The sequence below is a fragment of the Abramis brama genome (genome assembly GCF_963993115.1).
Source record: "Abramis brama genome assembly, chromosome: 20".
NCBI classification, from domain to species: Eukaryota; Metazoa; Chordata; class Actinopteri; order Cypriniformes; family Leuciscidae; genus Abramis; species Abramis brama.
In genome coordinates, this window is record NC_139982.1 from 28,312,233 (window position 1) to 28,328,499 (window position 16,267).

Sequence of the window (16,267 nt, forward strand, 5' to 3'; positions counted from 1 at the left end):
GTTTCCCAGGGCGAAGGATGCAAGAGCAATAGGAGCATCATATGATTAAACTAGTGTGACTTAGAAAGTCACATCAAAGAGCTGGACTGCAACCCAATTCATTTACTTTCTGTGCTACACAGTGTGCAAGGTTAGGTTGAATGCATCCCAAATCGTAGTGTTAGTATTATTTCCAAGGCATTTTTGTGTGCATCCATGCATGTTTTTTCAGTTCGGCCTTGGCTCTGAAAGTATTTTTCGCATTCAATTTTTCCCATATGGATTTATAAAAAAGTCTTTATTTTCAAGTTATAAGCCATGAATACCAAACCAAACAGCTATGATGTGAATCACAACTTTACAAACTTTGATTTGAAGCAAAAAATGATTAGAAAACATGACAAAAAGACAGGTATTAGTCTAAGTACTTAGCCTTAAAGGGATAGTTCACCCAAAAATGAAAATTCTGTCATAATTTATTCGCCCTCATGTTGTTCCAAACCTTGGAACAGAGTTTCTTTCTTCTATTGAACACAAAAGAAGAGATTTTAAAGAATGCTGGTAACCAGAAAGTTGAAGGTAGCTATTGACTTCCAGTATTTTTTTTCCTACTGTGGAAGCCAATTGCTACCATCAACCGTTTGATTATCAACGTTCTTTAAAATATCTTCTTTCGTGTTCAACAGAAGAAAGAAACTCATACAGGTTTGGAACAACTTGAGAATGAGTAAGTGATGACAAAATTTTTGGGTGAGCAATCCCTTTAATGTGGGAAAGAACTACAATCCCATAAAGAACTGCGAATTACATTATTGAAGTAAAAATAAGAAATATAATACTATTAATTTAAAATATATAGAAACAATACATTTTAGGTTTATAGCAATATATGCATAAAATATTGTAAGTTTGATTCATGGTTTGCTTGTATGTAACGATTCTCTGATTGGTAGAGATTTCTCTGCAGAATCATGGGTAATGTAGTTTTTCACCAGGAATTTAAAAAGTAAGTTGAAATAATGTGGGCTGATGACTTTTGTTGTTGTTTTTAACTTCTGTAATGCATAAAAATGCTAATGCTTACATGCAAACACAACTAATGTGTAACTGAAGGTTGTGTGATCAACTATTTTATCAAGTCGTAGTATGTCCAGTACTAGCATTCTGACTTGCACATACACATGTACTTTACCATCACCGATGAAGTATGTTTTTTTATGTCATAGTTGAAACATCTAAGTTTGAAATTTAGCCCTTATAAGACATATGCATGAACACATTTTACTATTAATCTGAGATATTCCTAGAATTGGACAATCAAAGTGGGCATTACGTAGAATGGAGGTGGTTTGGAGGTCAAGGGATTGAAAAGTAAAGCAAGTGATTGCTATGATATACAAAGACAAAAGTCTAAGGAATGTGTATAAATAAAGTTAATAGGATCAGTTCTGATTTCATATTGGTTTTCTAAGTGGATTTATTTTTCCACCAGTGCCAATTAGATTTAGTAATTCCAGTCTGGCACACATAGATTCCATGTTTCTATCCGAATCTCCCATCACTCTCCCATTTTTCTGCTCTAGGTTTTCTTTTGAAACTGTGTTCCCCTCTTTAAAATAACTGGTGTGTAAAAGACAGATGTGCCGTTTGCATTCAACTGATGGAGTTTCATAATCAACTAACCAACAGAATAATGATGCTCATTCACAAACAAAAGCTTTTTTTAGCACGCAATGAGACGTGACTGCCCTATAAAGACGAGTCTTGGTTAAATGTATGGTGCACGTTGAATCCTGGAATGGTTGGGGGTCTTCAACACATGTGTCCCATTAAGAATCCCCTCAAAGAGCTGTAATGGGTTCCAGATTCATACGTCCTGGCTGTGCTAACTGTGGCCCTTGTGTCTCTTCTGGTCTGAGCATGCTCAGTGCGCACTGACGGCGGATTGAACCTCAGGGTCCTTGGGCTCCAGTTGCCCAATCTATGCCGGTGTGCTCCGTGAATATTCCAACAAAAACAGATCTGATGATCGTAAAGCTGAGGGAAATATTCCCAGCTTATTCCATGTATTCTCTCTCTGGCTCTTGCAAATCTCCTGTGTGTTTCAAAGGTCGTTGAGCACTGATATAAACTAAATCAGACTAACGGGCTTCAGATAAATGGAGCTTCATTAAAATGGATCTCGCTTCTTTGGGTTTGCTCTGCTTTATATGCTATCCGAGGGTCTCAGATCTGTGTGGACAGTCTTATGCTGGCTCAGATCTAAATGTTACAACCTTTTCAGCATTATAGATTATTGTATGAGAGATCATATAAGCCTCAGTGTTTTGCTCTGCCTCCTGTTGTGTTTGGCTCTTTCTGCAAGATTTATGTGTTTGTTTTTTGGAGTGCATTGACTGAATGTATATTGGGCGTATCTTTGCTGAACTTTGAAGATCTCTGATGCTTTTTATGCATCACTCACTCAAATGAGTGCAAATGAGTGTTTCAGTTACTCTAAAGAGGGTTTCTGTTCATAAAATTGACGTTTGGCACATTAAAATAGTTTACTCCCAAATGCACATTCAGTTCACTGTAACATTATTTATGCTGAGTATTAAGTGTTCTCTCAAATCATTTTTTTTCCCTTTGTTCATGAATACAGAGGAACAAATAGAAACACAACTGGGCTGGTGGCCAAGACTTAGGAGTTAGCGCTTAGCCATTAGCTAATGATACTAATTTTTGCTGAATGATTTCAGATACTGCCTACTTTAAGGATAAATAAGTAATTTACTTTTTAAAAATCTGTCATTATTTACTCGCCCTCATGTCATTCCAAAACCCAGACGTACTTTCTGTGTAACAAAAAGTTTTGAAGGATGTATTGATATACCATGCAATTGCAATTAAAGGGTTCTCCAAATGTCAAGTTTCAAAAAGGATGGAAAAGAACCATAAACATAGTCCAGATGATTGTATTCCAAGTGTTCTGAAGTCAATAGCTTTGTGTGAGGAACAAACTGACATTTAAATCACTAATTTACTGGTAATCTTTCTTTCCAGAGAGCTGTTATTTACTATGTCTGAATAAATGAGTGAGTTCAAGTAAAAGAGTGAGTGAACTCAAGAATCAGATGCCTGAATGAATCATTCAGACATGGTTTGTGAACCTGATCAAACGATTCGTTCAAAAAGTGTGAGTAAATGCCGACAGATTGTTGTTGTCGTAATTTTTTTTTTTTTTTTTTTTGGGGGGGGGGGGGTGAACTATTCCTTTAATGAAAATGAATGTATCATTATGATGTTTCTGAAGTATTTTAACCTTAATTTATCATGGTAAATTTGATCAGTACTTACTACTATCTCTAAAGGGATAGTTCACCCAAAAAGGAAAATTCTGTCATCATTTACTCACCCTCATGTTGTTCCAAACCTTCATGAATTTCTTTCTTCTGCTGAACACAAAAGAAGATATTTGGAAGAATGTCAGTACAAAACAGTTGATGAGCCCCATTGACTTCTATAGTATTTTTTGGGGGGCCCATCAACTGTTTGGTTACCCATATTCTTCAAAATATCTTATTTTGTGTTCAGCATAAGAAAGAAATTCTTACGGGTAATTCTCCTTTTAAAACAATAATAAAGTTAATATTGATGTTTTTTGTTGTAACAATAGTATTTTGGTGGACACTAATATTATCATGCTACATTTGTATCAAGGAGAGGAAAAAAAACTTGTAAATGATCGGGGAAAAGGGAATTAGATGAGTCACTGACTCCCGACCCTCTACCAAGACGTTTGACCATAGTTCCCGTGAGAATGTTCCATTTCTCGCTCCTTCCCAAAATTCCATGGAGGGGTTTCCCAATGAGTCTAGTCATATAATGTAACTGTTGCGTAGACTCTGTTAATTTGGCCCCTAAAAACCTCTTCAGTAGAACAGGGGAACTCCTTGACATACGGCCCAGGAGTGATGCATGTATGATTAAATAAAGGAGTGAAAGCAATAGAGAAAAAAAAATCTAATTTTCAGTCCAAGGCAGGTGGACATTACCACACTAAGCTCTGGGAATCCTGCAGTTATATAAACATTCTCATGGGGCCGAAGCTGGAACTCTTCAGAACAGTGTCTATTCTACACAACAGCTGACAAGACAGCTGGAAAAGTTTTCAATTCAAACTTCCATCTGCTGTGTGTCTTCTCACTTCCACATTCACACGTTAATGGTGCACGTCATCATTAAAATATTTCTAGTAAAAAACAACTTTCTCCTTCTGTGTTTGCAGCTTCCTATTTTGGGGACAGCTACTGTCGAATAGATGCCATTCAAGACCTGTCAAGTTTTCAAGTGTCGCTCCAATTTAAAACAGGCAGACGTAGCGGCCTACTCCTACTGGCGGCGGGACACAGAGATTACCTCTCGTTGGAGCTCTACAATGGCAGACTACAGGTGAGATACATTTTGGTATCAAATCCTTCAAGGGTCAATTTATAAACTTTTCGATCAGCAACAGCTGCTCATGTCCTCATATCACCTCATTAAGATGACTTCTAGTAGCTTTATTGCTGTAATTCACTGTCGGTCTGAATGCTCTTTATGTGTTAAATTGCTTTGGATAAAAGTGGATAAAAATGGTAAATTACTACCTATGCACTAAAGACAGAGATCAGATTTGGCTAAATCAGAAAGCACAGGGTGCAGTTCTTCAAACTGCAGATTATAACCCAGACTGACTACACAAATAAATACAAACTCCAATATTTTCTCATGGCCCTTCAAGACTTCAGGCCCCCAGAATGAGCCACACAACGAGAAAATCTCTTGTGAGTTTTTGAGAAGCAGCCGTTTGGTTTGTGGTGAAGAGGGATGACTCACATTCGCTTCCAGCTCCGCTGTGACAGGATCGTCACAGTTTTTCAGCTCAACACATGGAAAAAGCTTCCACAGCTAGAATGAGTTTCTGGTTTGCTCTGAGATATTTATTCTTCATCTGTCGCCTCCCTAGAAAATGGCTCCCGCTCCGCACAGATAAACACAGACTCTCAAACTGCCTGCATTATGCTGCAATATGAAACGGTACCAAGACTATTTCATCGGTGGCAGGATTTGTCATTAAAAACGCATTTCTACTGACATATTCAATTCATTCAGATTTACTTTTTTCATCTTTGGAGGCTGCAGATCTGAAATGAGATCTGTGATATTTTCAGTTTAAGTAGCTACACAGTGTTTGAAATAGTAGACTCATCCAGAGAAGTCTGTATCAGATTTCACAACTGGATGCATGTATAATGCACTGTGAAAAATCATATTCTTAGTCAGTGCCTTTGTCTTGTTTTGTAGTAAAAATATCTAAACAAGATAAACAATAGATAAACAATAAGATATTAAGACAAGATTTATTAGTGGTGCAAAGAAACCCCAAACCGTTGAACGAACCATATTCCTAACAAGTCCAAGTATTAACCTTTAAAGCGTGCAATTCCTCTGGCTCATTTGTGATACAGACATGAATGTTACTTTAAATGATATGCCTAGAAACAAACCAGAACATCTTACAATTGCATAGCAATGCACTACAAAACACTATGAGCAGCTTAGAAACTGCACAACAATGCAGTACTAAACACTAACAATACCCTAACATCATGGCAGCAACTTTTTCACAGGCAAGCACCACATGCCAGTGAAAAAGGCGTTATTTTCAACAGCCAGTTTTGCTGTCTTATAATTTGTTTCTGTGTGTCTCTTTACAGGCTAGGATTGACATGGGATCTGGAGAAAAGGTTCTGGCCTCCTCTATGGGTCTCCAGCTCAGTAACCTTCTTGACCATCATGTGTCTCTCATTCTGAAAGACTCCAAACTCACTATGGCTGTAGACAACCTGTACACAACCTTCATCCCGGTTGAGGATGCAGATGAGGACCTGAACATCGACCAAGGTGTGTTCCTTGGAGGTGTGAGAGACCTGGAAGTGGAGTACCTGAGCACAGCTGTGCCCTTCCTGCGTGGCTGCATGAGCAATGTTATGTTTGAATCTCATGACTTTGATATTCTGGCTTTAGCGAATACAGTATGCTATGACACCAAGGAGACCTGCAGCAGCGAATTTGAGGCAGGGGACGGAGAAACCACCAGCTTTATCAGCCCGGACTCATTCATCTCTTTCCCTACTTGGACAAGACCTAGCTCAGGCTCCCGTATCCTGGAGATGCTTATGAAGACGACCATTGAAGATGCTCTGTTGCTCTTCCACCCAGGACACCAGGCAGACTTCATTGCAATTGGAATGGCAGGAGGGTTCTTGAAAGGTGTAATCGACCTGGGAAGTGAGATGTATGTGCTGGACAATGGGGAAGTGAAAGTAGATGACGATCAGTGGCACAGAGTAACAGTTCAGATTAACCCCAATGTGTTTCAGATAAATGTGGACAGTAAACTGGTTTCACTCCCTCTTAATGAGTCAGAAAAGCTGGATCTAGTGGGAAACCTGTACCTGGGAGGCATTCAAAGGAAGATGAAGGATGTGTTTCAAGATGACTATTTGACTCGTGTGGAGGAGGAGATCACAACTGAGTCCTTTATTGGATGTTTAGGAGAAATCAAGGTGAATCAGAAAGGCAGAAGCTTGCAGGATGCTCTGATAACTAAAGACATTCATGTGAAATGTGAAGGGGAGTATGATTACTCCACTTATGATGAGGATTTGGAGTCAACAACTTCACCTCCAGTAAGAATAACATACATTAATGCCAATACTGATGTAAGACATTGTTTCCCTACAGAGGACTTACCAGATATGTTCCACAATATTTCCAAGCTCCTGGACATCACTCCTCTGCTAGTTCCTGAGGGAGGAGAGGCCTTTGTCGACATTGTAAACCTAAACCCAACATTTAACCTAAACACTGCAGGTGTTCGTCAATCTCAGATCATCTTTACTCTGCTACAAAATCCTTGGTATGGACAGATTGAAATGGGCTCAAGACACTCAAAGAAGTTTACCCTTCTGGATGTTGTTAACAAGAAAATCAAGTATCTCCACGATGGCAATGAAAAGTATGGAGATCAAATCCAGCTGGAGGTCATTGCACACGGAACGAATCTCCCTGAGTGCTTGAGTGTTGCACGCCAATATGTGCTACCGGTGGAGATCCTGCCCGTCAATGACGTCCCTCAGCTCAGTGCAGGTGACATCTCAATCACAGCTAACGGGCGCACACGTTTAAGCCCAAACCTCGTCAAAATCTCAGACTCAGATAATCGTTGTGATGAACTCAAGGTCATGGTCACTTCGGACCCTACTTCTGCTGGATATCTGGAGAATGCTCAACAGCCAGGGTTTGGTCTAAGAGAGTTCACCTGTAGACAACTGAAAGAAGGAAATATCTACTACGTTCACAGGGGAGGAGAAGTGACTGGACTTACCCTGCATGTTTCAGATGGAGATTTGGTTAGCCAGTCAAGCACATTTAAGTTGCTCATCACCCAGCCACAGATTACTCTGGTCACAAATACTGGCCTTGTGATCAATCAGGATAGCAGTGCCCCTATTGGAATACAAAATCTGGCCATTTCTGCAACTCCAAAAACTGGAGATGTTGTTTATAATATCACTCAGGCACTTGAATTTGGAGAATTACAGCTCATCTCAGACAATGGGGTACCAAAAAGAGTCACACTATTTCATCAGTCTGATTTGGAGCAGAACCGACTGAAATACATTCCCAACCTCACAGCCGATCACAACAGCATAGAGACCGAGTTTATTCACTTCAATGCACAGCTTGGACAGGTCATCCTCCCAGACAACACATTTATCATCAAGATCATGCCTGCCGTTGTAGGAATAGCTAAAATGGTTCCTCTGGAAGTTGAAAATGGGCAGCAAAAGGTCATTAAGCCTGAGCAATTGCAAGCTTTTGTAAGGATGGGCCAAACTGATTCAAGAGCAGTCCAGTACATGATTCTGAAATGCCCAGCCCAGGGAGTCTTGATGATGCTTGATAAAGAGTTGTCTGAGGGCAATACCTTTACCCAACAAGACATTTTAGATGGTTTCATCAGTTACAGCCCTCGTGTCCGCAGAGAAGCTGACTTTGAGGATCAGTTCCAGTTCAAAATATTTGCAAATGATCAGTTTTCCAGCGAATACACCTTTCCCATCAAAATCAAGGCTGATTCTAATGCTCCTGTCCTAACCAACGAGAGACTTGTGGTGCTGGAAGGAAAGGAAAACATCATAACTAAAGAATATCTCTGGGTTCAAACCTCCACTTCAACAGACTTTGTTTTCAGAATAACACAAGATCCCAAACATGGTCGTCTTATCAGAGACTCTCCACCGGGTCAGCAAAGATTTGAGGGTGCAATTCGGGTCTTTAGCAATGAGGATCTTTCTTTGAACAGGCTAATTTACAAACATGATGGAACAGAAACAAGCCATGACCAGTTTAACTTTCTGGTGTTTGATTCAAGAGGTGGCAATGCTGGGCAAGATGAGGGTCATGAGGTTCTGAGGGGAGTTTTTAACATTGCAATACAGTCCAGGAACGAATATGTGCCTCAAAGGACAATCAACAAACCTTTCAATGTTGTCAGAAATGGCCAGCGTTTATTAACCACTGATGACATTCTGTACAAAGACGATGACTCTGACTTTAATGACACCCAACTAGTTTATGCGAGAGTGGGAATTCTTTCAGGAAACATTGTCTCCTCAGTAGATGTAACACAACCTCTATACCGCTTTACCCAGGCTGACCTGAGGGACAGGAAGGTTTTGTTTGTCCACCATGGGGCAGATCGTGAGCTATTCAAACTTCAAGTATCTGATGGTTTGCACAAGACCACAGCTGTACTTCAGGTGCAAGCAAGTGACCCTTATTTACGTCTAGCCAACAATACCATGGTGGTCATGGACCACGGTAGCACCAAGACACTAAACACCAGTCTGTTAAGTGCAGAGACCAACATGGACATCAGAAGTGCAGCTGAGATCATTTATGAAGTGACGTCTGGTCCCAGTGATGGTAGGATAATAGTCAGTGGAATTGAATCTTCTACATTTACACAAGAGGACCTGACTAAGGGTGTGGTTTCCTACGAACACAACGACCAGAGCCTTAGCTCAAAAGATTCCTTTGCCTTCTCTGTGCAAGCTAAGGGTTGGTCAACAGAGGGCACTTTCAGGATTAAGATATTCAAGAAAGGTTACCCATCAGAGCCACTGATTGTGTCGAACAAGGGGATCATTGCGTATGAAGGGGAACATTCTGTTATTGACCAAACCCATCTGAAGGTAAGGCTCCCTCTCTTAAATGTATTTAAGAAAAATATTAATACATTTTCTTACCCTGTTGGCAATTTTTATTGACAAGATTTTTTTCAAAAAGAGGTTTAAGTTTAAGCCTTTGTAAACTGTTAGTAAAACTCTTAAACTTTGACCTCTCTATTGCCATCTGTTGTTGAGACATAAATTGCTAGTTTCTACTCAATGTCTAAATCATTATTGTAGGCTTACTACTTTACTTAAATTTTCCTAAATTGATGGATACTACAAAAAAAGTACACTATCACCAAATTCAACTCAACAGTTTACACCAAAAAATGGTTTTTACGAAAGTTTTAACTTGTGTTTCAGGAATGAGAACATGAAAGTCTTATTTCTTGTCCATTCATAAGTTGTTATCCAAAGGAAAAAAGCCAGAGCTTTCAATGTTGGGCCAATTTTAAAGAGCAAAGCACTGTATGTCTTTTACATTAATACATTAGAAGAGAAACATATTCTTTTCACTTGTAAAATACATGACAAACACCTCGCACATTGAATAAATATTAAGATCAGTTTACAAAGACTCCCAACAGTGCTTAATGATAATTTGTGTTCAACAGCTGTTGTATTACAGTTGTGGAAGGTTCCAGAACCGCAAGAGCACTTCTCCCAAAATCCCTGAATGCTAGGCTCATAAATTTATCCAGGAGCTGCTTTGCATTTATTTGCAAAATTTGTGTTTTAGAAACAGGCAAAAAAAAGGTTGTTGAGCCTCTGCAGTAGAAATGCTATATTGTTGACGCTCCACTGAGTGTACTTTCAGTAATTACCCAAGTGTTGCCATAGAGGAAACAGTCTCCACTCAGTTTCATTAGGACATTTGCGAGTGCCTGACATTGATTTATATCTAAGTATTTCTGGAATGTATCACATAAATATCACTTAATCACTTAAATAGAGGGTTTGGCATGAATCTCATTTATGATATCAGCTCAAGGTTTCTCCAATGTACCATTCAGAGCCATTTAATATATCAAAGCATTTTATGTTTATGTAAATTATGTTAATATTGCCATAAGATTTAAGCTGACCTTAAAGGGATATCTCAGTCAAAAATGTAAAATCATCCTCATGTTATTTCCATTTAACTTTCTCGTGAACTCGTCTTATTAGTGAAGAAGTTTTCAATGTGTTGTGAATGAAATATTATGCATGTCCTGATCATTATTATTAAAGATACCTGGTACCTGACTGTCTGTAGGGATGTGCAGCATTTGAAAGCAGTTCTGCACTCGTTTGAAGGTCTTCTTTTTATCTTCTTAGGTGGAGCAGACAGATATCCTGCCCAAAGAGATGGTGTACTCCATCAAAGACTTTCCACGGTTGGGTCATGTGGTCAGATTCAACAATGACTCGGACAGCACAGCGTCACCCGTGCTTGAATATATTCAGTCCTTCACGCAGGAGGAAATAAACCTGGGCATAATCCTTTACGTCTCCGCCGCCCTGCAGGGCCGGGACCACTTCACAGCCGACGTCAGTAACGGCTTCACCACCATAGAAGATCTAGAGGTGCAGGTGGACATTGTTCCACGTATCATACCCGTCCAGGTGGTCAACCTCACCGTGAGGGAGGGTGGATCCGTGGCGCTGACCCAAGACATCCTGAATATCACGCACCCCTTCTACAGGTCCATTAACATCGATTTTTTTATGGAGGAAGCACCTCAGCATGGAGATATCAAGTATCTGGATCAAGAAGATGGACTTGACACTTTCACCTGGGAAGACGTGAGTGCCAGCACATACATGTTATTTAAATACAATTATAGTATTTATTAATATTTCATTATATTTCTATATAGGCGGGCTTTTCAATCTTTTAGATGGTCACGAACCCCCAAAATATGATCATTCGCATGTGAGGGACCCCTATCCTAACATTTTAAAGACACAAGACAGCTATATATTTTCATGTATAAAATTCTTTTTTTTTTTTTTTTTAGGCTACATGTCATTGCGTTTTTTTATTACCTTTAGTACTGTACTGTTAGATGTATTTTATTCATTCTTTTATTCTTCTAAATAATACATTTTAATCAAATGTATTCATTTATTATTTATTTTAACCAAATTGCATTTATTTTAATCAATTTCAATTCAATCAATTTATTTATTTTAGTTTCTAAGTTTAATCTTTTTATTTATGAAATTAAGTTTTATTTATTTAAATCATTTGTTTATTTATTTTAATCAATTGTTTTAATTTATATATTTATTTATTTTTTGTTTAAATCAAACTGTATATAAATAATTTATTTTAATCAAATGTATTAATTTATTATTTATTTTAATCAAGTTTTATTTCTTTATTTTAATGTTTTTACTTGTTTATTTTAATAATGTTTTATTTCTTTATTTTAATCATTTATTTTAATCTAATATATCAATTTATTTTTATAAAATTGTATTACATTTTTTTTAGTTAGTTAGATTAATTTTATTTATATATTTTTTCTTTCTTTTTTTTTACACTGCTTTTCCCTAAACTTTTCCATGGACCCCCTAACACTCCCTTGTGGCCCTGGTTTAAAAAGCCCTGCTATATAGCTTTCATTTATTTTTATTTCAGTTTTAGTCATTTTAGTACTTCAACACAGACAAAAACTAAAAAATTCAGTCATAATTGACTCATTCTGACTTTCTTACTTCCATGGAACACAAAATGAGATGTTTTGCATAATGTTTTACGCTGCTTTTTACCATAAAATGAAAACATATTGTGACCAGGCGATCAGAATATCCAAAAAGGACATTAAATCTCCATAACAGCAAACCACATGACTCATAATACTATATTCGACTATACTGATGCGACAAGATAGAAAATGCGCATAATATCTGCAATGGAGAGCATCAATAAATGACTGAAATTTCCTCACATAAAGCTATATCGTGTCTTCAGGAGACTTGAAATGTTGGGTGAGAGTTGTAAAAACCCCTTTTATGGAGCTTCTGTGGACCTTGACAGCAATGGTCACAAATGTTTTCATTGTTTGCTCGAGCAGCTTGGAAATGGCTGTGAGTTTCACAGGAGAGTGAAAGCCACGACATGAGGGTGAGCAGATGATGACAGAATTTTCACCTCTTCTTGTTCATGGAGGAAACAGTGGGAACAACTAATGATGCTATAATTACAGGCTTATTTGTTTTGTTGTTTGGACTTTGTGCCTGCAATGAGAGTTAATTCTTCTCACGATAAAAGAGCAGCACTGGAACCAGAGGAGCTGTCATTGGCTTTAATTAAAAGGGCGAACAGCCTTGTGTAATGGTTTCTCAGAGACTACCAGGATCCCTGTGTAGCATTTTGCCATATCGTTGAGGAACAGTCATGCGTAAAATAGCAATTCTGCATCTTAATTACAAGCCGTTCACAGAATAACAGCTATTGTGGCGGACCTTGATCATGCCTGTCTGATGCTCGCTGTGTTTTAGAGGCTCAAGGAAACTATTTCTCTTTCTCCCGCTCTCTTTTATGCCTTGTCTAAGCCCTTTTTGTTTCCATTGGGCCCCCTAAACTACTGTGCGCTATGATATCTAGCAGAGTGGCCCAGAGGTCTTCTAGTGGAAAGAATGAGCAGGGAAAGACTGGCGGGAGAATGAGTGTGCTGTTGTTTGAGAGAGCGGTTAGACATTGCTCTTTTGACTGCCATTCCAACTTGATGGAAACTCTGACTTGCGCTTCCCTGCTGCCGCCGGCCAGAATAAACTAGCCCATATATCCCGCAAATAAAGCATTTACACCGCGCCGCCAGGCCCGCTACATTGAGAACAGAGATCAGGTTAACTCAGAAGCAATTCAGCCAGAACCGATGAATTTACTGGATTATTTTCAATTTCAAGCACATTCGGTGACACCAAACTGTGTCCGTTTTATCTTGATATTGCTGAAATAATTTTTAACGTAGTGTGTGAGAGATTAGCGTCTTCACAGGTTATAGAACATCACTGGATTCGTTGAAATGATTCGTCATAATCACCCTGTGATAAACCTGCTTGTATGTTGCAAAAAATGTGTTTCTTACTCAGTATTTTTGCCTTGCTTTTCAGTAAAATATCTAAACATTCTTACATCATGATGTATTTACTTAAAAAGCAAAATGACATAAGATGTAAAGTCTTGTTTTCTGAAAATATTATCAAAATTAAGTGATAAGAACAACAATTAACAAATTTACAAATTACAATAATAACAATTTAAAAACAATAATTAAAAAACTAAATATTAAAAAACAATTATTAAAAAAATTACAAAATTAAATAAGAAGAACAAATATGAGCCAATGAGGTAAGAAAAAAAATGTTTTCCCTTTGAATTAAGTTTTTTTTTTTTTTTAAACCCCATTGGCAGATTTTAATATTCTGTATATTTTCACTTAATTTTGGTACATTTTTGATAGTAATTTTGTGTAATTAAATGTATCTTGATTTAAGATTGTTTAGATATTTACACTGGAAAAATCCTTTAAATGTATGCATTTGTTTTAAATATATGCACAATATGTATTATAACTGATTATTAATGATAATTATTTAATGTATGTTTGATTAAATGTGCTAATTATGTCAAATCATTTTTTTTAAATTGCCTGGAATTTTTAGAGGCCGCTTTTTATATATATATATATATATATATATATATATATATATATATATATATATATATATATATATACACTCACCTAAAGGATTATTAGGAACACCATACTAATACTGTGTTTGACCCCCTTTCGCCTTCAGAACTGCCTTAATTCTACGTGGCATTGATTCAACAAGGTGCTGAAAGCATTCTTTAGAAATGTTGGCCCATATTGATAGGATAGCATCTTGCAGTTGATGGAGATTTGTGGGATGCACATCCAGGGCACGAAGCTCCCGTTCCACCACATCCCAAAGATGCTCTATTGGGTTGAGATCTGGTGACTGTGGGGGCCATTTTAGTACAGTGAACTCATTGTCATGTTCAAGAAACCAATTTGAAATGATTCGAGCTTTGTGACATGGTGCATTATCCTGCTGGAAGTAGCCATCAGAGGATGGGTACATGGTGGTCATAAAGGGATGGACATGGTCAGAAACAATGCTCAGGTAGGCCGTGGCATTTAAACGATGCCCAATTGGCACTAAGGGGCCTAAAGTGTGCCAAGAAAATATCCCCCACACCATTACACCACCACCACCAGCCTGCACAGTGGTAACAAGGCATGATGGATCCATGTTCTCATTCTGTTTACGCCAAATTCTGACTCTACCATCTGAATGTCTCAACAGAAATCGAGACTCATCAGACCGGGCAACATTTTTCCAGTCTTCAACTGTTCAATTTTGGTGAGCTCGTGCAAATTGTAGCCTCTTTTTCCTATTTGTAGTGGAGATGAGTGGTACCCGGTGGGGTCTTCTGCTGTTGTAGCCCATCCGCCTCAAGGTTGTGCGTGTTGTGGCTTCACAAATGCTTTGCTGCATACCTCGGTTGTAACGAGTGGTTATTTCAGTCAAAGTTGCTCTTCTATCAGCTTGAATCAGTCGGCCCATTCTCCTCTGACTTCTAGCATCAACAAGGCTTGTTTTTCCCTTTTCAGACCATTCTTTGTAAACCCTAGAAATGGTTGTGCGTGAAAATCCCAGTAACTGAGCGGATTGTGAAATACTCAGACCGGCCCGTCTGGCACCAACAACCATGCCACACTCAAAATTGCTTAAATCACCTTTCTTTCCCATTCTGACATTCAGTTTGGAGTTCAGGAGATTGTCTTGATCAGGACCACACCCCTAAATGCATTGAAGCAACTGCCATGTGATTGGTTGATTAGATAATTGCATTAATGAGAAATTGAACAGGTGTTCCTAATAATCCTTTAGGTGAGTGTATATATATATATATATATATATATATATATATATATATATATATATATATATATGTATATATATATATAAAGGTTTAATGACAGACAATATTTAAATAATTCAATCTAAACGGTGGTTTGGAGTATAAATGTACGATTTGACTTTTTCTGTCAAAAACTAAGCAACTCAAAATTACAAAGCAAGTCACGTATGCTTTTATTGTTATTGAAAACAGCAGCGTTGACATCTTGAAGGTCTTAAGTTGAATATTTCTTTCAGCGATTGAAACGCAGCAAGACATGAGTGGTGTTCAATTGACAGATCTTCTGCAATGAACATAGCTCTCAGATCAGAGAGAGAAGGACAGACAAGAGAGCGAGAGAGAGGGGGGGGGGGGGATCACAGATGGAGGACAGATTGAATTTGAAGTTCAGAATCAATGTCTTGTGGTGGCTTTAGTCCAGCTGTCAGAATAACTTCATTGTGTGCAGCCGTTTCACTCTACATCTTAATACACAATGTCTTAACCGCTCTGGCTCTTGCTCTACGTTTCCTTTCTTCGGTTATGCAATGCTTTCTGTAACACAACTAATGCATACCATATGGAGCCAAACTACTGGGCAGGAATGGAACCAAAGCGGAATTGTTCCTAAATTAAAGACGTATGCGTCATGCTCATTACCGGCCGAATGTGGAGTTTCTTTATTCTGTGTTGTGGAGTCAGCGGTTGGTTTGTGTACCGGCGGTCACCGCTGCCACACCAGGGGACAGATTGTAATGATAGCTTACGGTGCAGCGTAGTAGAAAACGTTCACAACGCACCGAGATGAAAACGTCTCAAAACAGCTCAGGGCTTCAAAAAGAAACAGAGAGGAAGAATATTAGCATCTGACGATGAAACAATCTGGAATACATTTCTCCTCTGCTACATACACTCCAACAGTTATCAGTTTATTCAGAAATACAGCGATTTACAAACTAAACAGCAAAAATTGAAACAGCTTTTCTTTGCTTCATTCAGAGCTTTGGCCTTTTCCTTGAATACTTTGATTTTACATTGGACAACAAGTGGCAATTGTTTACTGTAGTAAATCAAATGTATAGCTTGCTTAAAATCAAAC

The 16,267-nt window shown here is 38.2% G+C and overlaps 1 protein-coding gene across 1 annotated transcript in view; it reads left to right on the forward strand.

The window, feature by feature from the left end:
* The window catches only part of cspg4 (chondroitin sulfate proteoglycan 4), a 56,183-nt gene that overhangs the window by 24,359 nt on the left and 15,557 nt on the right, over positions 1 to 16,267 (forward strand). The window contains exons 2-4 of the mRNA XM_084094621.1: positions 4,250 to 4,413; positions 5,721 to 9,266; positions 10,563 to 11,030. Coding sequence (XP_083950747.1) covers positions 4,250 to 4,413; positions 5,721 to 9,266; positions 10,563 to 11,030 — 4,178 coding nt within the window. The remainder of the gene's footprint in view (positions 1 to 4,249; positions 4,414 to 5,720; positions 9,267 to 10,562; positions 11,031 to 16,267) is intronic.